The sequence below is a fragment of the Ambystoma mexicanum genome, chromosome 9 (genome assembly GCF_040938575.1).
Source record: "Ambystoma mexicanum isolate Mex_15411 chromosome 9, UKY_AmexF1_1, whole genome shotgun sequence".
Classification (NCBI taxonomy): Eukaryota; Metazoa; Chordata; class Amphibia; order Caudata; family Ambystomatidae; genus Ambystoma; species Ambystoma mexicanum.
This window is the reverse complement of record NC_090931.1, coordinates 312,733,045-312,758,106: the sequence shown is the minus strand read 5'-3', so window position 1 is coordinate 312,758,106 and position 25,062 is coordinate 312,733,045. Positions and strand designations below refer to the sequence as shown.

The following is a 25,062-nucleotide window of genomic DNA, read 5'->3' as shown; positions in this document are numbered from 1 at the left end:
CAGATTCCCGCTCTCCACCCACACAAGCCCACCTCAAGGGGCCGTGGCCTGGAGGGGAGGGGAGTATTAGAGGAATCCGCCAAGAATGCGAGGTTAAGCAAACAGAATGCAGAAACTACGCAGGAAGCACGCTGCAGCACGTGCATAGACGGGAGCAGCAGCACTACACCACAGCACAGGTCTACTGCAGGTGAGCCTTGACCGGATACACCCCTGTAAACAACGGAGGGCACGTGCAATCTCTAATTGGCAGGTACCACCCGCGGAATCCGAAAGGGAAAATGGCAACAAGTAAAACAAAGCAGCAAAACAAATGGATATCTCCACCCTACTATCAGCAACCACCATGGAGAAGACGAAGAGGGAGGAACTGGTGGAGGCGTTGACCCATGGTGGAGATCCGGAGCTCATCAACACTCCTCCTGCACAAGTGGTAACCAAAACAGACCTCCAGGTCCTACTTGCAGCCATGGCCAAACAATATCAAAAATGAGGATTATCACCAGCCTGGACAAATGACAAACAATTTTCTGGGGGAAGAAAATCAGTGGAGCGCAGACTAGCCGAGCTCTCTGCTGATCTAATATGCCTTCAGGAAGCTCACTTCTTGGAGGCTGATGAGAAACTGATTCACTTTAACCGATACACAGGGTGCTATTTCGCTACAGCAGGAGAGAAAGAGGGGGGTGGCCTTGATATTTAGCCGGGAGGTTCCACTCACACGAGTCACAGTAAAACGAGACCCAATGGCTAGATATCTGTTAGTAAAGGGTCACCTGCTCGAACAACCCCTAACCGTTGCCTCCATATACTGCCCAAACAGTGCACAGGATCGCTTCCTCTGCAATATCCTACCAGACATCATTGCTTTCACGGAGGGCCACCTCCTCATAGGAGGTGGCTTCAGCCTGGTCCCAGACCCACACAATGACAAAACATTACCACCTACAAGGGAAGATTATTCTTGGGCAATAGGGTTTGCAGAGTTCGTGAGGTGAACAGGATCAGTAGATACCTGGAGACTCGCTAATGAAGGAGTCCATGATTGCACATTTTATTCCCATGTCCACAAGGGACTCTCCAGACTAGACCTAATTCTGATGTCCAGTGTGCTATTCCCCGGCATTGAAGAGGTGTAAATCCAGCCTACAGTGCTAGCAGATTACACCCCAGTAGTAGCCAGAGTGCGAGTCCAGGGCCTCCCAAACCCGCCACAAAGACACAAAGCTACAAGACTCCCTATTCTCCAGCATGGGGTCTGGCATGGATTCACATGCTCATGAATATTCCCCGTCGTCAGGCTGGGAATCCTCGGTAAAGAAAAAACCAGTATCAGTTTCGTTTCTGATCTGTCTTTCGTAGTAGTAACCAATCACTGATCTCTGCGTCATACTGACCACAGCCAATGACTGCCCTCTACCTAAGCCCCGCCTCTGGCAGCCATCTTTAGATTTTTACCGCACGTTCAAGTGTTGGGATCCTCGTGCTATTGCTCTCGAGCGTTAGTGCTATTTTTTCACGTTTTTTTCTCAAACAGTTTGATTTTTCGGTCAAAAGAGCCTCAAGCTCCACCGTTTCTTCATCCGATCAACGGGGACCCATTTCGGATTCGTCTACGCCCCTCAAGGGTGAAGATTTCGTCGAGCCACACTTTGGGAGGACTCCAGAAGTTTCTCAGGTCCATCTCGGGCATGGCCCAGGAGAAGGGAAGCTCGACGCCCGGAAAGCTGTTCAGGGTCTGCCCTGGATGCCAGCTTCAGAATGTCTTTAAGGAGGACGAACACTCCTTTTGTCTGTACTGCCTACATGAGGACAAGACGCACGTGGAGAAGGACTGTGCGTTTTGCGGCAATATGTCGGAGCGGACCATGAAGGACCGCCATCAACGTCTCGCCAACTGGCTGGAAGGGAAGAGCCCGTCAGGCGAGAAGAAGAAGAAGAAGAAATCCGAGCGGTCTTCTAAGACCTTTGAGGACGCCCCGGCGACGGGGGTCCAACACAAGGCCAAGCACCGCGAGTCCGCTGGCACCGGGAGCGCCGAACGGTCGGGCTCTACGGGCGCCAGGCAGGGCGCACCCTCCCCGGCACCATCAACCACGAGCCAACGCTCTGGTTCGGGTAAGAGGAAGGCCGAGCACCCGGCGAAGCTTCTGGAGAGGCCCCGGTCGAGCTCGAAGGCCCCATCGGAGGGAGAGCGAGGCAGTGACCCTCCCCCAAGGAGAAGGCGATGAGCGCACCTAAGGTGGTGAAAGCCTTAATCCATCCGGCCAAGGCCTCTATCGAGACAGTCGCGGCAGCCCTGGCTCAGCCTGTGGAGGCTACACCAGTGGTGGCGACCTCGGGGCTCAGAGTCTCCCTGCCACCGCGGAGGGAGTCCTCTTTTATGCCCATCGACAGGACCCCCGTGAAACCTCCGACGGAGAAGAAAAAGGGGGGGCAGGGGGTCGTCGTGGATTGGGCCTCAACCTCTGAGGAAGAGCTGATCGAAGTCTTAAGCCACGGCGTTGGCGTGGAAGAAGACCAGCCCGTCGGGAGGGACCCCGACGTGGGAGACGACGATAACGTCGAGGGTGCCGACGGGGCCCCTGACTGCCCGTCGGAATCCTCTCAACCAGTGCCGCAAGACAACTCGGCGGCCATTTTGTTGGCTATACAGTCCTTATGCTCGGAGATAAGGACGAGACTGCCGTTACCACCAGCGGAGGAACCGCTCCCGACAGGGGACCCGGAGCCAGGCCCTTCTGGGAGCCCTCCCCCTAAGAGAAGAAGGATTCATCCTCCACCTCCTTTTCAGCCATTGCGCCCTGTTCAGCCCTCCTCCCCGTCCACGACTCGTGGGGATGATACGGGGACTGACACGGCCGCAACGGGTACGGATGACGAGGTTTACGACGAGGATCTGCCGTCGTCACCTCCCACCCCGGCTTCCCCGCCCGACGAGATTGGATCCTTTCACTCCATGATCGCCAGGGCATCCGAGCTTTTCCAGCTCTGCCCGGAGGAGAAGAAGGAAGGTTTCCTTTATCAACGACGCGAGGCCAAGAGGAAGACGGTCCTCTCCGTACCTCTACTGGATGATATTTGGGATGAGGGCCTCGCCCTCCTCAAGAACCCATCCACGACGCCGGCTAGAAGGGATCGGTACGAGAGAAGTACCGGGTCCCGGACGCGGCCCCCTTGTGCCTTCGGGCACAGCCGACCCCGGACTCGGTCGTCTCCGCAGCGGCCAGGAAGAAAGCGGGGGGGGGCGCGGCCTCTACGTCGACCTCCCCGCCGGACGGCGAGGGAAAGAAATTAGATACGATGGGACGCAGGGTCATCTCGTCTGCAGCGACGACGATTAAGGCGGCCAACGCCTTGGCTATCGTAGCCCGCTACGACAGGGAGTTGTGGTACAAACTGGCCCCCCTGCTGGACTTCCTACCGGACGACAAGAGGGCGGATGCCCTAGAGATCTTGCAGGAAGGAGAGGTGGCGTCGGACCACGCCATTACGATTGCGACGGACATCGCTGACACTGGATTTCGCCAGTTGGGCAACAGCGTGTGCCTTAGGTGGCGTGGATGGCTCAAGGCTACTGACTTCCATCAGGACGTGCAGACCAGGGTCTTGGACATGCCGTTCGACGGAAACAACCTGTTTGGGAAAACAGTGGACGATTCCCTTCAAGCCATCAAGGCAGACACGGAGACGGCCCGGGCTCTTGGGGTTCTCCAGCAACGGCGGCCGCCCTTTCAGAGCGGCGGAGGCAGACAGGGTGCCTCCAAAGGTTACGGCGGCGGATTTTCCACCTACCGTCAAGCGGCCCATTCGTCGTCACAGGAAGCTTACAGGGGACGAGGCAAGTCAGGCGGACCCCGCCGTCGTCGCCAATGAGGTCAAGGCGGCAAAGCCTCGTCGAAGCAGGACTGAACCGGCCGTGGGGTCGGGCCCCCACCGAAGCACCCCGGTGGGAGGCCGGCTGGCGAGCTTCGTCAGTGTGTGGGAGTCCATCTCCACCGACCGTTGGGTGCTGGACGCCCTACCCCAGGGTCACGCGCTCGAGTTTCTAAAGAGGTGCCCGCGCGTACCCCCTGTGGCCAGGAAAGAACATCACGTCCCTCAACTTCTCTTGGAGGTAAAGGCGATGCTCAGGAAGGGCGCCATCGAGCTCGTCCCAAAGAGGCTTCGGGGCTCCGGAGTTTACTCAAGATACTTCCTCGTGAAGAAGAAGACGGGAGGATGGCGTCCCATCCTGGACCTACGACGACTGAACAAATTCATCAAGGCACAGAAGTTCCGGATGGTCACCCTCCAACACGTCCTGGGTCAGCTGGAGGAGGGCGATTTCCTGTCGTCGTTGGATTTGGAGGATGCCTACTTCCATATTCCCATCCTAAAGGGACACCGAAAGTTTCTCAGGTTCGTGGTCCAAGGGCGTCAATATCAGTTCAGAGCCCTTCCCTTCGGACTGAGGTCGGCACCCAGGGTGTTCACCCAGTGCCTCGCACCGGTGGCGGCGCAGCTGCGCCGACAGGGGATCCACGTCTACCCCCTACCTGGACGACTGGCTCATCCGAGCGAAGACGAAGGAGCTCTCCGTGGAGCACACGGCAAGGACCGTCCAGCTTCTCATGGACCTGGGATTCTCCATAAACTACGCCAAGTCCCACCTGGTGCCCGCGCAAGACGCACTGTTTCTGGGAGCGAAGCTCGACAGTGTCGCTTCTGGCCTGTCTGTCGGAGGAAAGGACGAGGGCCATTCTGGGCAAGGTGCAGCGGATGCTGGTTGCGGACGCGGCCAGAGTGAGGTCCATCAAGTCCCTCCTCGGAATGATGTCTTCTTGCATTTACCTCATCCCCCTGTGCAGGCTCCGGATGCGCCCGTTGCAGGAGTTCCTGGACGCGCGCTGGATCCAGACGACGGGCAGCTTCGAGGAGAGGATCACACTCGACGAGAGTTTCCGACGAGCGATCCGGTGGTGGGGCACCCGCGCGCATCGGACGGCGGGCATGGACTTCCAGACCCCCGGCCACCAGGAGACAGTGACCACGGATGCCTCCCTGGAAGGGTGGGGAGCGCACACCGAAAATCTGCACGCGAGAGGCCTTTGGCTCCCGACAGAGAAGTCCCTCCATATCAACGTCCTGGAGCTCTGTGCAGTGTTTTGGGCCCTCGGGTCCTTCCTTCCGTCCCTCAAGGGCAAGGTGGTGAGGGTCTTCACCGACAACACCACCACCATGTTCTACATCAGGAAACAGGGCGGAACCAGGTCCCCAGCCCTGTCCAGGGAGGCGCAGGATCTGTGGCATTGGGCCGTCGCCCAAGGGATGTTTCTGGTGCCGTTTCATCTGGCAGGGATAAAAAACACCATCGCCGACTCACTCAGCAGGGAGCTGCGCTCGTGCCACGAGTGGGAACTACGACAGGATCTGGTGGACCGCCTCTTCCGACGGTGGGGCGCACCCCAGATCGATCTGTTCGCGACGGCGATGAACTCCAAGTGCCGGAGGTTCGCCAGCAGGTTTCCCCAGCCGAGGAGCATGGGCGATGCTATCTCGTTCCCCTGGGAGGGCCTTTTTCTATACGCGTTCCCTCCATTGTCATTGCTGATCCGGCTCATCAACCAGCTCAAGAGGTCACGGTGCAGGATGATCCTCGTCGCACCTGCGTGGCCGAGGCAGATATGGTTCCCGGACCGTCTGGACTTGTCAGCGTCCCCATCAATCAAGCTGCCAGGGGACGCGGATCTTCTCTCCAGGGAAGGAGGCGCCATCCTCCATCACGACCCGAAGTCGCTGAACTTGCAGGCCTGGCTCCTGCAGCGTTAGAGTTTGGAGGATACGACATACCGGCCGACTGCAGAGAGGTTCTTGCAAAGGCCAGGGCGTCCTCAACTCTTAAATGCTACGGACACAAATGGAAGAGGTTCTCTGTCTGGTGCCACGCACAGAAGATTAACCCTCTACGGATTACGGCTCCCCAAGTACTGCCGTACCTACTGACGCTGGCCAAAGCTGGACTGGCGCACGCGTCCATCAAGATTCATCTTGCTGCGATCTCCCGATACACCAGAACCACGGGGCGGACGTCCTTGTGGTCTCATCGTCTGGTGAAAGAGTTCATGAAGGGACTGTTCAGATCGTTCCCGCCGGTGAAGGCTCCGGCCCCGGCGTGGGAGCTCAACGTGGTGCTGACCAAGCTCATGGGACCTCCGTTCGAGCCTCTGCACTCGGCTCCGTTGAAGTTCTTGTCGTGGAAAACAGCGTTTCTTGTGGCCATCACCTCCGCACGACGGGTGGGAGAGATCCAGGCCCTTTCCTGCAAGGCCCCGTACTTGACTTTTCACGACACGAGGGTAGTGCTCAGGACGCACCCCTCCTTCATGCTCAAGGTGCCGTCGGACTTCCACCTCAACGAACCCTTGGTGTTGCCTGTTTTCTTCCCGTCGCCGGCTGAAAGGACTTTGCACTCGCTGGATGTGGCTAGAGCGCTGAAGTTCTACGTGGACCGCACAAAGTGTTTTCGGAAGTCGTCACAACTCTTTGTGAACTTTGGACCTGTCAATCAGGGGAAGGCTCTCTCGAAGGCTTCCATTTCCAGATGGCTCTCCGGCTGTATCATGTACTGTCATCGGTTGGCAAACCGACTGCTGCCTGACCGTCCGAGAGCCCATTCCACCAGAGCGATCGCAGCTACCACAGCGTTCCTATCTGGTGTGTCCTTGCTGGACATCTGCAGGGCTGCTACGTGGAGGTCGACGCACACCTTCACGAAATTCTACTGCGTCGATCGGGATTCCAGGGAGGAGTCCAGGGTCGGCCAAGCAGTGCTGCGCAACCTGTTCACCTAAGGTGAGCCTGGTGAGGAGGTAAGATTTGCTTAATGTTGAGTTTGATGTAATGCTTAATGTTGAGCCTTTGCCACCTCCCGTGGTTGTGCATGTGTGTACTGCTATGTATTCTTTATTCATGAGCATGTGAATCCATGGCAGACCCCTTGCTGGAGAAGGAACAAGTTACTTACCTGTAACTGTTGTTCTCCAGCATGGGTCTGGCATGGATTCACATGTGAACCCTCCCGCCTACCCCTCTGCGGCTCTTCACTTGGTCATACTGCCACTTCACGTGCTACCAAATCTGAAGATGGCTGCCAGAGGCGGGGCTTAGGTAGAGGGCAGTCATTGGCTGTGGTCAGTATGACGCAGAGATCAGTGATTGGTTACTACTACGAAAGACAGATCAGAAACAAAACTGATACTGGTTTTTTCTTTACCGAGGATTCCCAGCCGGACGACGGGGAATATTCATGAGCATGTGAATCCATGCCAGACCCATGCTGGAGAACAACAGTTACAGGTAAGTAACTTGTTTCTTACAAGACACAGCAATCAGAAGCAAGATATGAGGCACTTGCCTGTTACTTTAGGGAAAACACTGTAGTGGGGTGCTCTGAAGCAACGGTCTGGTATGCAGTGAAACCAGTGGTGCGGGAGTACTGATCAATTGCGCTGCAGCGCAAAGGAGAACGGGGCAGTTAAAACAGACCAGATTAGAGGAGAGGGTGGCGGAACTGGGAAAAAGGTTAAAAAAGCACCAAACCACTAAAATAGGAAGAAAACATGCAAATTCCACTCTGGAAATGCACCTAGCTGATAAATCAGCACTAGCGTATACCAAACAATATTACTATATGAATAGCAACAAAGCGAATCGGCTCCTAGTGTAAAAGTTAAAAAAGCTACACACCCAAAATAAAATCCAAACACTTAGAGGCCCAGATGGAGCGACCCGGTGCGCACAGGGAGATCAGATGGAGGCAATGGTAAGCCACCATAGGGGAGTCATGTCGGGGGCTCCAACGGAGAAGGCAGCACAAACCTGCTATCAGAAAGCCACCCATAAAAGGGAAAATCCACCCCAACTAGACTTCCTCAAGCGCCCAATCACAACACAGGAGATAACGGAAGCAATACAAGCCCTGAAAAATGCAGCCCCAGGCCCTGACTGTTTTACGGCACGATTCTATAAAACATTTGCCTACATCCCAGCCCTCCCAACTCGCAACACTATTTACCTCCTTCCTGACAACAAGAAGCATCACCCCCTCCACGGCAGAATCCTTAACAGTGCTCATCCCAAAGCCAGAAAAAGATCCAGAGCAATGTGCCTTGTATCGACCTATAAAATTAATGAACAATGAAGCTAAGATCTTCTCGAAAACTTTAGCAACGAGACTGGTGAGGGCCATCCCGAACCAATTCACCCAGACCAAACAGGGTTCATCCCAGGGTGCACCACGCAAGACAACATCAGACGTACCCTAAACTTAATTGAGAGTGCATCCAGGACGCGGGCAGAACTAGCAGTGATCTTACTTGACGCACATAAGGCGTTTAACTTATTAGACTGAGGGTACATAAGCGAGACACTGGCCCACTAAGGCTTCGGCCCAGGATTCATTAAATGGACCCTAGCCCATTATGAACATCCAACCACATCCCCGAGAATAAACTGCACTAGATCCCTGGAAATTGCCATATCCAGAAGCACACAACAAGGATGCCCCCCCTCGCGCCCTGTTAGTATTCGCACTCTATGGAGCCGTACACAACTAGAATCTACAACAATCCATGCGTACAAGGCCTAAAGGTAGGCGGCAGATACTATAAGGCTGCCATGTATGTGGACGCCGTGCGCCTCACCCTAACCCAGGTAGATGACTCCCTGGAAGCTCTCTGACAGGAGATGGAGGCATTCAGAGAGGCATCAGGTTTGAGGGTCAACTATGCTGAATCAAAGGCCTTCGGTATTAATATCTCGCAGAAGCGCAGAGAAGCACTGGCATACAGAAACCCAATCCCCTGGACTAGATCCCACATCACTTACCTAGGGGCCCAGCTCCCAAACAAGGTTGATAGAGTATACCGGGCTAACTTCCTGCAACTATTCAGACAGTTGCGTAACGACATGGAGCGCTGGCACAAACAAGAAGTGTCATAGCTAGGGAGAATCACTGCCCTGAAAATGAACTTGGTCCCATGACTAATCTACCATAGTCTAGTCTCGTCCTCCCAGTCACCATCACCGAGAGAGAGAGCTCCAAAAGCTACAAAAAGGTCTACTAAAATATGTATGGGTAGGGAAAAAAAAACAAATGGCCAAGCGAATCATGCTTCGAGGGGCGAGAGGCCTTGGGGTGCTGGACATTGCCAGATACTGTCTTGCATCACAACTCTCACAGGCCTTTGCATGGCAGGCAACCACTAACCAGCCCTGATGGAACAAAATAGAGGAAGCATGGAGCCTAGCGCCGCTTGCAATTCTACCACCAATTGCAATGCCCCAGGGCACCCCAAACACAGGCCCCTTAACATCCACCAAAAACACGGTTAAGTGCTGGAGTAGGGCGGCTCGCAAATGGGGCAATCGGGGCTCACTGGGACCCCTGACCTTGATGTGGAACAACCCTGACTTCACCCCGGGACCAGCCAGATGAGATTTAGTATGTCGAGGGAAGAGGGACTAAATCAATTAGCAGACTTTTTTGTCAACGGGCTCGATAAACATTTGAGGAGTGCAAGACAAAATTCCAGCTGGATGTCACAAGACAAAAGCACACGGGGCAGGGAGCTCAGTGCGCTTCAGCGCACCCTAAAAGCATTGGCCCCTAAAGTGAAAATGTCACTCCTCTATAGACTCCTAGACAAATCCGATCCAAACAAGAAGGAAAACTACATGCTCAAATGGGAAAGGGACCTGGGATGAGAACTGGGGCTGGAAGTTTGGGGTCTCATTTGGCACAGAATGCACATGAGCTCTAAATGTATTACGAATAAGGAGGGGGCTGTGAAGGTATGCTATAGGTGGTATCCATCCCCAGAAATCCTAAACAAGAGTAACCCAGCAAAACTGCCACAGTGTTGGAGGGGCTGTCAAACAATGAGCTCACTACTACATCTCTTATGGTCCTGCCCAAAGTCTACCCAATTCTGGAAAGAGATTCTAGGACAGATCCGACTGACAATTCCATGGGACCCAGGAATCGTTCTGCTGTGGGACACAGGCAAGGGGGGATTCCCACTGACACGGCACTTGGCGGACCTTGGCAGCCAAAATCACCATAGTCCGGCTTTGGAAACAGTCTGAGGGCCCGGTGCACTCTATGTGGTGGGCGAAATGCTGGGACACAGCAGTCACAGAAAGAATAACTGCCACTCGCTTGGGAAACATGGGAAGATTCTATAGCACGTGGTCACCCTTCCTAGACTACGCTGATCAATTTCCGGGAACGGCCTGCCAAGCCCCTGCACTCTGGTGGTGCACGAAGCACTAACCCCCTACCCCGGTCTCTCCCCACACCCCCCGTGCCCCTCCCACATCCCCTCTCTAAAGCCCTACCCTCCACTGACAACCACCCTCTGGAGAGCATATCCACAGGACTCACAACCATGCTGAGAACCCCAGAACCACGAATAGGCCACAACACCTGCTGTTGCACCAAGCCCAGAAAGGATCACTAAAACTCTTCAACAGCCCACCAGTGATACCCGCCAATAAATAAATGTTATGATGAATGTACTTGATGGAACGCTACATCTCTGCTGATGCACTGTTTTAATGTCTAATGCTGCTCGTCTCTGTAATTCCCTCTCGATATTATTTTGTTTGACATAATGTGTTGGACTTCATTTTTGTTTTAAAAACACAATAAAATGATATTTTGAAAGAAAAAAAGATCTCTTAATCTACAGATTTTACACATTTGTTACATATAAAATACAACGTAACATTAGGGATAAATCATCACTGGCAATAACAGAATGCTCTTATCAGCCTATATGAATTCCCTCAAAGTTCCAAAAACTGTTTTACACTAAAAAAAAAAGAAAATCATGAAGCAAGCCATAACCAAACCGACCCTTCCCAAATGTGAATACAACCAAACATATTAAAAAAATAAAAACAAAAACACACCCACCCAGGACCATCACCACTAACCCAAACATTGCAGAATACAAAGCAACCACCACTAATCATACAAACAGTTAAAGGGCGTCCAAAGTTCCAGATAAAGATCGCCACGATCCTGCCTATGGAACAAAACTCTTTCAAAAGTCTGACAAGACCCGTAAATCATTCAACCAACCCTCCACCTGGTGCATTTTCCCCGTTTTCCAGTTTCAAAACCTGTTTTGCCGCCGCCACCACCAACACTTTGTCTATTCACTGTCCATACTGCCTAGCAATTTCGCACCACTTTTCCAGACAACAAAGGAATGTACAGGGGCATCCTCAGAAAACTCATAGATAACATTGTAGCCATCCTGTATAATACTCCACCCCAAAATTCTCACAGCCGAAGGCAACACCACAAAATATGCAACAATGTGCTGTGCCCTGTTCCTTACCACAGGCCCAGCACCTAGCATTGTCCAACAAACTCAAATCGTGCACGCGCACCAGGGTCCAATACAGAGGTCCTAAAATCTTCTGTTGGGTAAGGCTCAAGTTTTTTTAAATTTTTTTAAAATTTTATTAATTTTTCAACACAACCAACAATATAAACCAAACACGCAGTGCAATCCACAACCATTACATTAACATCGATTAGTCTTTGCTCACTGCCCCCCTAATACCACCCCCCTTCACAAGCTTGTTTGTCCTTTGCACTCAGTATCTGCTACACGCGGCAGGGCGTCATTTTCATCGGATTCCTCTGGATCTAATATTGTTCCAAATAGTCCAGATATCAATGCTTTCCATGCCATCAGGGTACCCATTTCTTCTTCCCAAGACATGCTACTTGCCTCCTGCCATACCACCGTTTCAGCCTCCACCCATTTCTGTAATTCCTTCCACCACACCTCCACCCGTGGCTAATGACACTTTTTCCATCCCATAGCTATCCTTCGCTTTGCAAGCACGTACGCCAAGTCTTTCAGTTTCCCAACATGCTTCAGTTTTCGTGGCCTAGGGAACCCTCCCAACATGCAGGCCCAGGCCGTGTCTATGGCGAGCGTGACCCCTTTCTCTGCTAGCTTTTGTGCCACTTCTCTCCAGAAACACTCGATTACTGGGCATGACCAAAACATGTGTGTCATATCAACGTTCTCCTCATCGCACTTAGGGCACACCTGTCTCCCAGCGCCTCTGAACTTAGATATCCTCAGCGGGGTCATATACGCTCTATGCGTTATATACAGCTGTATTTGCTGCAGTCTGGCATTCCTAGACACCTTCTTGTGGTATCCCAGGGCCCGTTCCCACATCCCATCCTCCATTTGGGCTCCCACCTCTGCTTCCCAATCCAATCTCAAATGTGTCAATTCCTTTCCAACCTTAGTCATTACCATCTCATACAATCTAGAGATCTCATGCCCCCCTTCAGCTGTGTCATATATCATCCCCATAATGGTGTCTGGTTCCTCCGCCAATACTGTCTCAGGCCACGTTATCCGAATCTTCTGCACCAACCTGTGATACGTAACATATTGGCCCCCGTGTAAACCCGCCGCCTCTCCAAGTCCCTCAAAATACCCGATGGTCCCCTCCTGCCATATATCTCCCAACGTTACCAGCCCAACCGACTCCCAGTAGGTTCTGATAATCACCCTCAGTGGTTTATCTCCTTTCGCCAGAGCAACCAGCGGTACCTGCGGGGAACAGGGGATCACCCATCCTCATACATACTCGACGCCACATTTTCCACCCCAGTCTCATCATCCCCGGGAGCTCTTTCATTTCTGACTCTGGCAACCAAATGATTTCCTTCAGGTAAAACGGGGTACAGTCCTGCCCAAACAATCTAAGTTCAGGGGTTGCTTCATCAGAAAGCCATTTGGCCACATATTGGAATTGACTCGCTATATAATAGACCTCAAAATTAGGTAGTTTAATACCCCCTTTCTCATGAAAATTCTGCAACTTCCATAGCGCTACTCTATTCCGGGTACCATGCCACAGGACGTCCCTACACATACTATTCAGTTGAACAAAGAACCTCTTAGGAATCATATGTGCAATATTACTAAAGTAATGTAGAAGCCTAGGCAGAACCACCATCTTAAGCATCGCTCCCCGTCCCATCATCGCTAAGGGCAACTTCTCCCAAAACCTCATACATTTGCAGATTTTTCCAATGGCCATCTCGGTATTACGTCTATGTTTCTCTTCCGCCGTATGGTACACATCTCTTCCAAGGTAGCGGAAGGAGTCCACAGTCCATGGCACCGGTAACACCGGCAATCTTTCTACAGAGGTTCCCTTGTAACTGCCCAACGGGAAAATGCTAGATTTTTGGGGATTCACTGCTATACCGGACAGCCTTGCATACCTTCCCATCACCTTTAGAATATACTGAAGATTTTCTTCCGGGTATCTCAAGTATAATAACAAATCATCTGCATATAGGGATATCAGGTGCCGTTCCCCCTCCTACCTCAATACCTATCGTGTCGTATTGCTGCCTTAGGTATAGTGCCAGGGGCTCCAGGGCCAGAATGTACAACATCGGGGACCGGGGCACCCCGGTCTAGTGCCTCTGCTAAGTTGCCATCTCTCGGATATCACTGTTCCTGTTCGAACCCTGGCTAGCGGCGCACTATACAGCCCAGCTGATGTACCCCGGCCCCATTCCATACTGGGTAAGACTCAAGTTCATGTTCCATTTACTCCTAAAACCAGCCTTCTGCACCCACCCCCACTCCTCCTCCGAAATGTCACAACAAATAAAGGGTCCATAGGCATTGTATTAAGGAATGTGGTCACCATACGGGGTGATGACACAAATATAGCACACACATCTGGCTCTGTCTCCAATGGAGCGAACAACATACCTATCCTCTGTGACAAAAATGACTCTTAACTCCACGAACCGACCCACCTTGCTATTCCCCAAACTAAACACATGTCGAAGTTCCGCAAAGGGTACCATCTGTACCTCACCCAACACATCACCAATCTTCAGCACCCCCCTCGAGATCCAACTCTGCCAACATAGCGTTTTATTTGCAATCTGAAGTCTCAGAATGTGCCAAATCGAGGCCATAAATTGAGCAGCCATAAATTGAGCAGGGTATTTGTGGTCCTAACGTTCGTAAAGAGATCAAGGTGATATCTTATGCGATGATATGGCAGTGGTCCTCTCTAATCTGGGTGATGGTAGTGTGGTTTTGCAGGATGCTTTTGAGAAGGTGGGTAGATTTTCTGGTCACAAGATCAGTTGGGACAAGATGGAAGTCTTTCGATCTGGGACTTGTAGGCGGAGTGATTTTGCACTTACTTCAACTATGGGGGATACCAGAGTATATTTGATGTAGGAGCAGGGGGCCTATCCCTGGTTTAGCATACTTTCGTTGTAAACAAACCCCCTTGTACTGCTTATACAGGTTAAATCAGAACACTACAGATCAAACATGTGACTTAATCAATTCTTATGAAAATGTAATATTCAAACAGTAAAATCCTTATCAGCCTTCCCTTAAAATAAAACAGTATTTTCACATGTAAACAAGACAACAACAATACACTAGTACATTTTAAAACACATATACTAAAAAACAATATTAAAGTGCAATGTGCAACAAGTGGCCGTGCTCAGTGCTTCTAATTGTGCAATTATTGCAACTATTCTACAGATCCTCTTACAGATCTACAAATCATATTGCCAAACATGTTCCGTTCCTCTTACCTCAGACTCAATCTTTGGAACTTTGTCAGGGGGTTTCGACACACTTCTAATACCTGGGGTGATCAGTGACCTTCCTGCCTTTTTATTTCAAGCAGTAGGTCTCTGCTCTATGCTACTTAGAGCTGTACACTCTTAACAATCCATCTTCTCTGGAAATCCAGATTGGGTAGTTAGACTTGTATCCTATATATAGGTTACACCAGTTGTTGCTTTCCATATTGGAATTTTCTTTGTCAGCTTGCCCCTATTCACAGCTTGACTTTGTAGACCCTTTAAGTCAGTCCTGCATTGCGACACGGCATCCAGCTTCTTGCTGCTTACCGTTCCTGATTCTTGTCTTGTCTCTGTTTTAAGCAAAGGCAGAATTTTTCTCTCTGCACCTGTTTCAATGTATTAGGTGCTTTGCTTCTCCTGCTATGAAGCGCTGCTCCCCCGGACACTCTGAGCAGGCAGAGTGGGAACTAGCTCAGGAAGTCCTTCAAGAGATCTTCACCCTTTAGGGAACACCCTTGTTGGGCAGAATCCTGTGCAGTGTCCTTGGGGACCACTACACACAATTAAGACTACAGGTGGCAATACAAGTTTTACCTTTGTTACAAGCCTGTACTACTATGTCAGAGTGGTAGCAGTGGCAGAACAGCCAGGCTTATCTCAAGAGTATATGAGCAGTAGCAGAGATTACACAAAGGGACCACAATTACTGTGACTCAAGCAAACACTGACTTAAGGTTTCAGGTAGAATAATATAAGTACATTTATTTTTAAACCATTCGTTACAAACACAACACTTCTATTAAACCTAAATAAAACCACACGTTAAATATACTACAACTAACCAATTCACTTTGTACAGTAAGTCTCAAGGTAAGTACCCTGTATTTGGATGAACCGGTGTTACAAACAAAACATGTTACAGTGAATACGATTGTGATCACTTTTTGACAGTTCGGTCTACTAAATAAACGCGTATCCGTGACATGAAATGCTACCGGGGCAAAACACACTTAGCACCTGAGATACCCAGAGGGAGTTGGAGGCAAAAATCACAGGCAATATTTTGGTTAGACAGGCAGAATCAAGAAACACTCAGAGACAGGAGTTCAAAAGTCAAAGGGCCAGAGCCAGGGTCAAAAGACACTGGGGCCTGTTGCCGAAGATCACACAGTCAGACAGTTCACGATTCAACATAGCCAAAAAGTACTTCGATATTGTCAATGTTCAGAAGCAAATGTTATAAGAAGGTGGGAAGACCAGGGCACGCCTTGGAAATGAAGAAAAGGGGTTCACCCAGTTTCCTCAAGTAGAACACAGTACCTTGTTCCAAAGGTGCAGCTGGTGCCCTGGCAGTTGTTCCTGTTGGTTTCCCACAGACCCACTGTTAGGCAGAAACCTGTTCAGTTCCCTTAGGGACCACTGCAAAAAGTTTAAGACTACAGGAGTAAGCAGTAAACCCAATTGGTAGCAGTCTGTACAACCTAGATTTACCTGGTAGCTGTGGCTGAGCAGTCAGACTTCTTTCAAGAAGAGTTAGGCAGTATATAGAGTATACACAATAGGTCTAAAAATACAGTAGAACAAGCAAACACTGACCAGAGCTTTGGTATAAAAGTATATAATTAATTATTTAAAAACACACTTATGAAAATACACTGGCACTAATAAATCAAGCAAGTTCAAACACAGTCACTACAAGTATATATACCTCCCTAGTTAATTATTCAACAAGTCTAGGTTAAGACACCACTTATTTAGCAAAACAAAGGTGAGCACGTAACCGTAGAGGGCCCTCCAATAATGTGTTTAAAAATGAGAGAAAAGGCAGAGTAGGAAAATAAGACAGTACCAACACTTTTAAGAAACCACAGCAAGTCAAGAATTGCAGGGTCTACTGTAGAGCAAAAAGTTCATAGGTCAGGTCCGCTCTTGGAGAGAGCAAGGCAGAATGTGCCCAAGATCACACAGTGGAAATGCACTCAGTCTTTGCAGAAAAGTCAAAAAGAGGTTGGATCAGTTCAGAAAGGCAAAGTTAGCAGGTCTGAGGACACCTTGGACAATCTGTTGCAAGGGAGACCAGGTGGGACACAGTACCTCAAATGGTGAGAAAGCTCCACCGGTGGCAGTTGTTCCTGGCTGCGGGTGCTAGTCGTGGCTTCAACCAGAGGAAGAGATGATCTCGACGAGGAAGAAAGTTGGAGGTCGTTGCACTGCCAGGGAAGAAACCAGCCGTGGAGTTTCCCGATTAAAAGGTACGACCCTTTTATTTGCGGTAGTGGTGAAGCCTGGCTATCCGGCCGCCGGGGTGCTTGGCACGGGCGATTCGACCACGAGACGTCCAGGAAGGCGAAAAAGGCGAACTGGTTGGTCGCACCAGCTCAAAGGGAAGAAGACTCTCCTGGAAGATCATCTCCTCTGTCGTCGGGGAAGTGGTGAGTTCGTACAGCAGGGCTCCACTGGTGGTGTCGCTCAGCTTCTCCCCTCTTCGGTTTCTTTAGGTCCTGTGGCGACTTCTGAAGTTCCAGTCCCCAAAGCCCTGCTTTTATGCAGAAAAACCCCCATTCAACAGCCTAGCTGTCACTCAAACATGATAAGTGATGAGCCGGGCGGCTCACCACTGGGCCAATCACACAAGAGTGCGACTTGAGTTGCCAAGGCAACTCAGTCCAGGGTGCCTAATCCCCCTTCCACTCATCCTGTAGACCCCAGACAGAGTGGCACCATTCGGAGGGCTTCTGTTGAGAAGCCCACCAAAAAGTGCAACAAAGGGCTCGACTTGGGTTAGAGTTTCAGAGGCGAACACAAATGCCAATTTAAAACCGAGTTCTGGCAAAAAGACCCAACCGGGGAATAAATATTAAATAAATAACCCAGCGGTATCTTTAACATTGCACCAAAAAGTGGTGCGTTTAAAATCATTGGGAAAATCCCATAGGAAATATTCCGGTGGAATAGGAATATTTTGCGTGGTATCCACTGCCACCAGCCAGAAACTCGACAAGGGGGGACTGGACAGTGCCCCCTTGGAAAACAGACCCAGGGGCAATCGAATTACCCCTACCGTTCTTCCACAATATGATGGATTGTACTGGTTCTGTTCATAATTTGAGACTAGTAAAGCCAAAGGTGACTTTACATTGCCCTGGGAGACAGTAGTCAGTCCCAGGGTATGGAGTCTGTTTGGGGGTCACTATGACACCCTGTGTTACTGCATCGAGGGTGCTGTGTAACACACATACCAAAAACACATGAAGCCCTATGGAGTAAAACACCCCATAGCCCATAAAACACATTTACAGTCAAAGGACATACTCAAATCATGCCTAAGAGTAGGAGAAAAAGAGTCTCACTCTTAGCAGGAGAAGAAAATAAACCCCAAAAATCCAGCAAAGCTGCTGGGGGACTCACTAGGTTTGGGAAATTAGCCATAACAGAGAATTCTCCCTAACACCCACGATTCATGGATCTTCGTTGTGAAGGAGGACGTCTGAAGGGGGTCTCCACAACACAGGGATGAAGCCGGCAGCAGCGATGAGGAATAAAAGGTGTTCTCCTTAAAAACAGGAGAGGCTCTTCAGATGGCTATCTGGACCGCTACAGCAGCGTGCAGCGATTTCGACCAAGGAAGAGGATCCTCTGGCTGTAGAAGATGAGCTGGTTATCCCCACCAAGCTCAAGGGTAGAACACTCCGGACTGGATCTTCTCTAAGTCGTTGAAGGGAAGATAGCTCAGGACTGCAGCAGGGTTTCACCGGGATGGGGTAGTTGCAGCAGCCGTCGTTCTTTCCGCTTCTCTTAGGTTCCTTGTAGTTCCCGTGGCGACTCTCTGACTTCTAGCCCAAGAGACCTGCCTTTTATGCGAAAAACCACCATTCACACAGCCTGGCTGTCAATCACCCAGCAGGGGGGTTGTCCAGCCCGGACAACTACCCTGGCCAATCATGACAGTGCGACTTGGGTTTCCCAGGATACCCTGCGCAGGGGTTGACTACACCCTCCCGCACATTCAGCCCACCTAGACACCCAGGCGCCTTGAGGAGAGCTTCTGAGCAGAAGCCCGTCAAAAGACAGTGAACAAAGAAGGCGAACCTAGTTTGCCCCGCAAAGTAAAACACAAGAAGGACTTTAACAAAAAGAAATGGCAAATAAACCCGACCGGAGCCAAAAGAAAGACGATTTGGTCAAGCGGGTTTATGTTCGAGGCTAATATAATAGCCAAGAACAATACCACGTTTATCTAATATAATCGTGGTAGAAAAGTTAGGGTAGATACCACTGCCACCAGCCAAGTCTAAATGTTGAAAGAGCGAAACAATGCTCTAGGAGGTACAGATAAAAAGGGATACAAATTAACCCTTTCCACTACTCCATGGAAGATGGGGTGTACTGGATCCGTGGTAGATTGACTAAGTAAAGTTAATGGTAACTTTACCCTTTTCTGGGGGACGGTGGTCGCCTCAGTAATGGAGTCGAGTGAAGTCTCAAAGGCAACCCTGTGCCACGGCACTGAAGGTGCTGTGTAACACACAAAAAGAAGGGGGCTACTGAAGTGGTGTACTTCAGAGTCCACAGTCACAAAAACAGGTAGAAACACATAGCAAAACACAGGTAAGAGTGGGGGGAAAAGCTCTCATTCTTATCAAGTGGAAAAAAATAAACTCCAGAAGTCCAGCAAAGCTGCTGGGGGACTCACTAGTTGAGGGAAATTAGCCATAGATGAGAATTCTCCCTAACAACCCTCAAGTGGATCTGCTCGCGACCAATGTCAACTGGAAGTGCAACCTGTTCTGCTCCAGGGAATTTCCTCCAAGAGGAGCTCTAGGAGATGTTTGCGTTGGACTGGGAATTTTCACTTCTGTATGCGTTTCCTACAGTCCCCGTCATTCCTCACATAATCAGGAGGTTGAGAACGTTTGGGAGACGCATTGGGCCAGGAGGATGTAGTACCCGAACCTTCTGGAAATGTCCATCTGCCCTTCAATAAGTCTTCAATAAGTCTTCCACAAAGAGAGGACCTTCTCTCGCCAGGGGAGGGTTGGGTTCTCATCCATAGGTCAAGACACTCCGCCTTCATGCATGGTTTCTTAGAGGCTGAGATACAAATATTGGGGCCTCCCGGATTATTTAATAAGGATTTCTTTTCGGCCAGAAGGCTAGCAACAAAGTCCTTGTGCCGTTGGAACAAATTCTGCAACTGGTGTAGAGACAAGAATGGTGGCCCTTTTCTAGCAAAACACCTGAGGAGTTATCGTTTCGACTATCCTTAGCCAATCTGGGGCTCCAGGTTGGAACTATTAATGGCTATTTAGTGGTGCTATCCATCTTTAAGCGCTCGTCAGAAGAATGTTCATATTTCAAGATTCCACTGGTGACACCATTTCTAAAGGGACTCACCAATGTGTTCCCCCATCTCCCTTCCAGGTTCCAATTTCGGACCTTAATCTGGTACTAACATTTCTTATGTGTGTACCCTTTGAACCTTTACATTCATATCCATTAAGGTTGTTCACTTTTAAAACCATTCTCTTGGTAGCTCTAACTTCAGCCCGTAGAGTGAGTGAATTGCATGCACTTTCATCCAAGCCACCCTTTACGGTCTTCCATAAGGATGGGGTTGTTCTGAGGGTTAAGCCTTCATTCTTACCCAAAATTATTTCTGATTTTCACATAGGGCAGAAAATTGTTTAACCTTCTTTTTATCCCCCACCTCATCCTGGCAAGGAGAAGGAGAGATTACATAGGTTGGGCCCTTGCAGAGCTCCAAGCTTTTACATATCTAGGCTATCAAAACTTTGTATAGATAATCAGCTTTTCATTGGCTATACAGGCCACAAGCTGGGTCAGGCTGTTACTAAACAGACCTTATCCACGAGGATCATTCTGGCAATTTCGGAATGTTGCAGACTGGCAGGCAAGGATCCTCCTGAAGGATTAAGGGCCCATTCCACTAGGGGCATGGCCACCTCTACAGCCCTGCAAAGTATTTGTGAGGCAGCACAGTGGTCTATTATTCACACGTTCACCAAAAATTACTGCCTGGAGTCGTCCCTTGGTCAGGATGGGAGCTTTGAAAAAGCAGTCCTGCATTTGGTTCATGAAAACCATTTAAAACTAAATTCTTACACCCTCCACGAAATCTAATACTGCTTTGGGCGTTTATCAAAGATGAGGAATATGTGGGAGGACACAATCCATTCGAAGAACAAGTTCTTTACCCCTGGTAAAGTTCTTTTGACTGGATGTTCCTCCCACTTATTCCTCATCGCCCTCCCAACCTACCCTACAGTAGAAATTCCCATGCTATTACAGCTTTTGCTCTTTCAAAGTTGAGTACGGTAAATCATGTGGTTATGCGGGTATTTCTACTGTAAGAAAAACAGAACTGAAGCAAACGAACGCTGCACGTGCAATATATCCCTTCGATGATAATCCTCAAGACGGAGGCCCTCGAGGCTCATCGAGCCGACTGCATCGACGCCCAGCACCCTCTGCCGAAATGATTTGGATATCGAATTTCAAAGATGATGAATACTTGGGAGGAACATCCAGTCGAAAGACCATTACCAGGGGTAAGTAACTTGTTTTGTATTAACCAAAGCACAGAGGATGCAACTTTTTTACTTGCACTTTTTTCAGAAATGTTCTGGTCACATTATTCTCAAAGGTGACCTGCGCATATCATTGGGGTGGGACGCAGCACAAAAGATAGGTGTTGGGTGCAGGTAGCGCATTTTAGGGTAGCTGGCCTGTCGCAGTGAAATGTGAAAAGAAGCATTTCTATCCCTGTTTAACAGATAGAAATTTAAGTGGGACAGCTGTTGTTCCACCTAAAAATAGTAAGGTCTTTGCCAAATCTGCAAGAGCTGCTGAATCCCACAGACCCCACCCTAGTGTTGATAACTCAATCCTAAATAGCACAGCTGAGTCAGCAACAGCAGGGAAGGAAAAGGCGTAGTGGATAAAATAACAGATTATTTTCTCGTCTAGTCTCTTGAGATCTGCAGTAGGGTTACAAAACAAATGACATAATTAGTTCATCCCTGTACCTTGTCTTTTTCAAAGAAATTGTCCTTCCCCCTTATTGACCCCTTCTTCACTTGTCTAACCTCCTCTGGAGCCTGGGAGGTGTATGCTTATTAAAGACTATTCTTTCTTTAAATCTTGAAATTGATGCTTGAATGTCCTAAAACTCTTAACTTAAATTCCTAACACTAACTATCCCTAAACTAGTCTATGCTGTAAGTACTTTTCCAAATACTGTGAAGAAAAGTTTGACTTAAGTTATTTGCCTTTTTATTTCATATTATTTTTTCTTTCCTTTGTTCCTTTGGAATTGCTTAATTCAAGTTTCTCATAACCTTTAACTATTTTCTTGAAATGTACTGAGACGAGGGCGATGACTTCCTATGTTCATCGTATCCGTACTACAAATGTTTTCTTCTTTCACTTCAGTGGATGCGCGATGAGCTGATAAACCATGCTTCAGCTGCACTGCGCAGCGTGTTCTCCAACAAAACGTACTTCTCAGCCTCACGCGCACGTGGCTTCCTTTTCAAACTGCAGGCCCTCGCGCGGTCCTCGGACACGGGCGCTGTCTCTCTTGTCACAATGAAAATGGGAGCAGTAAGTTAATTCTTCAGTTACAAGCCACAGTTCCTAACTTGACTTGCAGCAAGCAATGAATACTATGGCTTCGCTTTGCATTAAACAATGGTCTCTCTCTCTCTAGAAAGCTGCATTCCACTCGAGATCTTGCTTTTCAATAGAAATTGTTCATCACTCTGTCTCCATCCTCCTTTAGCTTTTCCTTCAGCATTCTGTAGGGTTTAAGACATAAAATAGGGGAATTATAAAACCACAGCCTGCCTGGGACAACACTTTGATTAAAGGCAGTTAAAGAATTCCTTATGACTACCCTTTGTCCTCTTCAACCAATCAGTCTATATCACCGCTCCTCCATTTGGCTTGGGAATTCCTGGTCAATCTCAGTTAAGGAAAACACCTTTTACTAATTAAACCTAGAAATATTCCCGCCTCTAACGCCTTCTCTCAGTAAAACATCTTCCAACTCAGTGCACCACTACGGGCCATCTACAGTACCTGACAAAAATATTGCAGGACATAGTCAAGAATTGCCTGGTCATAGGATTGGCATCCTTTGCACCTGTTCCAAACAGGCACAGGTGGATGCCATTGTTTTCTGCATAAGTGCATCCTGTTTTTAGATGCTGAGTACACTTTAAAATGTGGGGAACTCCCCCCCCCCCCCCCCCAATCCCCTGCGCTTCTCCCCAGATAACATATATGTAAAGGCGCGATGGGGAAGAGCATTTGAATGTGCGTATTCTTGATGCACACATTCAATTGCCATTTGTACATAGGGCCACCTATTCTTGGCGCAAGTAGAGAGATGCACTACCACATCACATCGCTTATGCCAAAAATATTCTTTTTGCACCTAACCCAGCAATTATTTCCAACTCTTGGAAGCGGATGGAATCGAGTATAAAGGGATGTATTATGAGATATATTATTAGTGTTGGTTTCCCATTTCATCAAAAGCATGTTCTTAATGGCATGAAGAGTATATTCTTGTTTTTATTGCATGCCTTATTTATAGAAAAAGGCTATACAGGGAAACACCATTATCTGGTTTTGACTCCTCAGCTGTAAGCATTTTGTCAACTTTTACGAAAACGTGGGAAAATCTATTGTCTCCTTTTCAACTTAAGAAAATGTGTGTTTTTCCAGTGATCAGGATCCAGGAGGACTTTTACTGTTACCGGAAAAGTGTGCATCTGGGGATTTCAGCATTAGCAAAGTTCTGTCTGTTATGGAAACACTGCTGTTGGTGGCAACAAAAGAGGTAATACTTTCTATTGTGTGTACCTTGAGTGAATGTCCATGTGATCTATTACATTTTGATATTTGTATAGAATGTAGAACTCAAAATATGACAATACTTTTAGGGGGTGTGGAGTAAGTGTGCATGTTACCTTTTTATATTGACTTGCACCCTACTTTAGTATCCCTTTTTGTTATGTCATTATTGTGACAATAGACCTGCATCTCTGCAATGAATTCTCCTTGTCCCTTCAATGGCATGTATACCCTCCTACCTCCCCCATACAAATCCCTTCAGAAAATAGGCCCTGCTTTTTGTGCAAGTGGCTTTCCATCCATCCCTCTAATCACAAGCCCACTTAGTGCAACACTTGCAAGTTGCCACTTCGAAGACCACTCTGAAACCAGCCACTATGGACTGTTAGGTGCTTTTGCCCATGTCCTCGGTGTATTTTGTACATTGAGATTGGGTTTGTCATGGGTTTATATGCATGTGAAGCCAAGCTCTCCCATTTCTGTACCACAGTCAGAAGGTCCAAAACCTGCAACATTTGTGCTGCATTGATTTTATACTGAGGGGACAATTAGGCCTCTGACTCACTAGCTTCAGTCTGCCGGTGCTAGGGTGCAGTGTTTGGCCCACGGCTGCACTCTCCTGACAAATGCTGGTCTTATACCAGTGGGCTTCAATACCTAGGAGAATGCGATCACTTTAACTGAGAAATCTCCACGTTCTGACATCTTCTTGTCCCTATGGGTATGGCGGTCATTCCCAGCAGCACCACCTTTAAAATCCCAAATTGCCACTCCCTGATCCTAATTTTTCAGTGTGTCCTTTGAAGAGAGCGAGATTGTGAGTGAGGGAACTGTCTGATCTGGTGGATGAAGGTCAGCAAAGCAGGGATACTAGAATAACAAAAGAAGTCACCATGGACACGAAGGATAACTCGCTTCCCCAGCATGGGGTCTGTCATGGATTCACATGCTCATAAAGTCATCAGGCTGGGAATCCTCAAAAAAAGAAACTGTTTTGCTTTAGCTGAAAACTGAATTCTACTCTATAACCAATCACTGTCCTTTGGTTCATACTGCCCCCATCCAATGACAGTGGTCTCCTTAACAGCCACCCCTGGTGCCCATCTTCAGATTTTTACCGCACTTTTCTGTTCTGGGAGTCCTCTCATCTCGCTCTTCAAGCCTTTTTTAATATTTTGAGTTTTTTTCTATAAATGTAGTGCTTTCTGATCGACATTCCATCTTCAACTGCCGCTCGACTACCGGCAGCGGGGACCAACTGTCGGCGAATATCAACTTCCATCGAGGTTTTCGGAAGGCCCAGGCTTGGCCCTAGTTCGCACCTCAGCGATGTCAGAGGAGAAGAGGAGTCTCTTCAAACTCTGTGCCATGTGTGTACTCAAACATCTACATCGAGGATCAGCACCTCGAGTGCCTATATTGCCTGCATCCAGACCATGATGAGGAGGGATGCAGGAATTGCTGTAGTTTTCTGACGAAGACAAAGAAGGACCTCTACCGCAGGTTAGCAGCGTGGA

At 49.0% G+C, this 25,062-nt stretch overlaps 1 protein-coding gene across 3 annotated transcripts in view; it reads left to right on the top strand.

The window, feature by feature from the left end:
* ZZEF1 (zinc finger ZZ-type and EF-hand domain containing 1) overlaps positions 1 to 25,062 on the top strand; it is a 3,309,810-nt gene that overhangs the window by 945,684 nt on the left and 2,339,064 nt on the right. For all 3 annotated transcript variants that reach the window (XM_069614719.1, XM_069614718.1, XM_069614717.1), the window contains exon 18: positions 23,417 to 23,531. In XM_069614719.1, the coding sequence (XP_069470820.1) occupies positions 23,417 to 23,531 (115 nt within the window). The remainder of the gene's footprint in view (positions 1 to 23,416; positions 23,532 to 25,062) is intronic.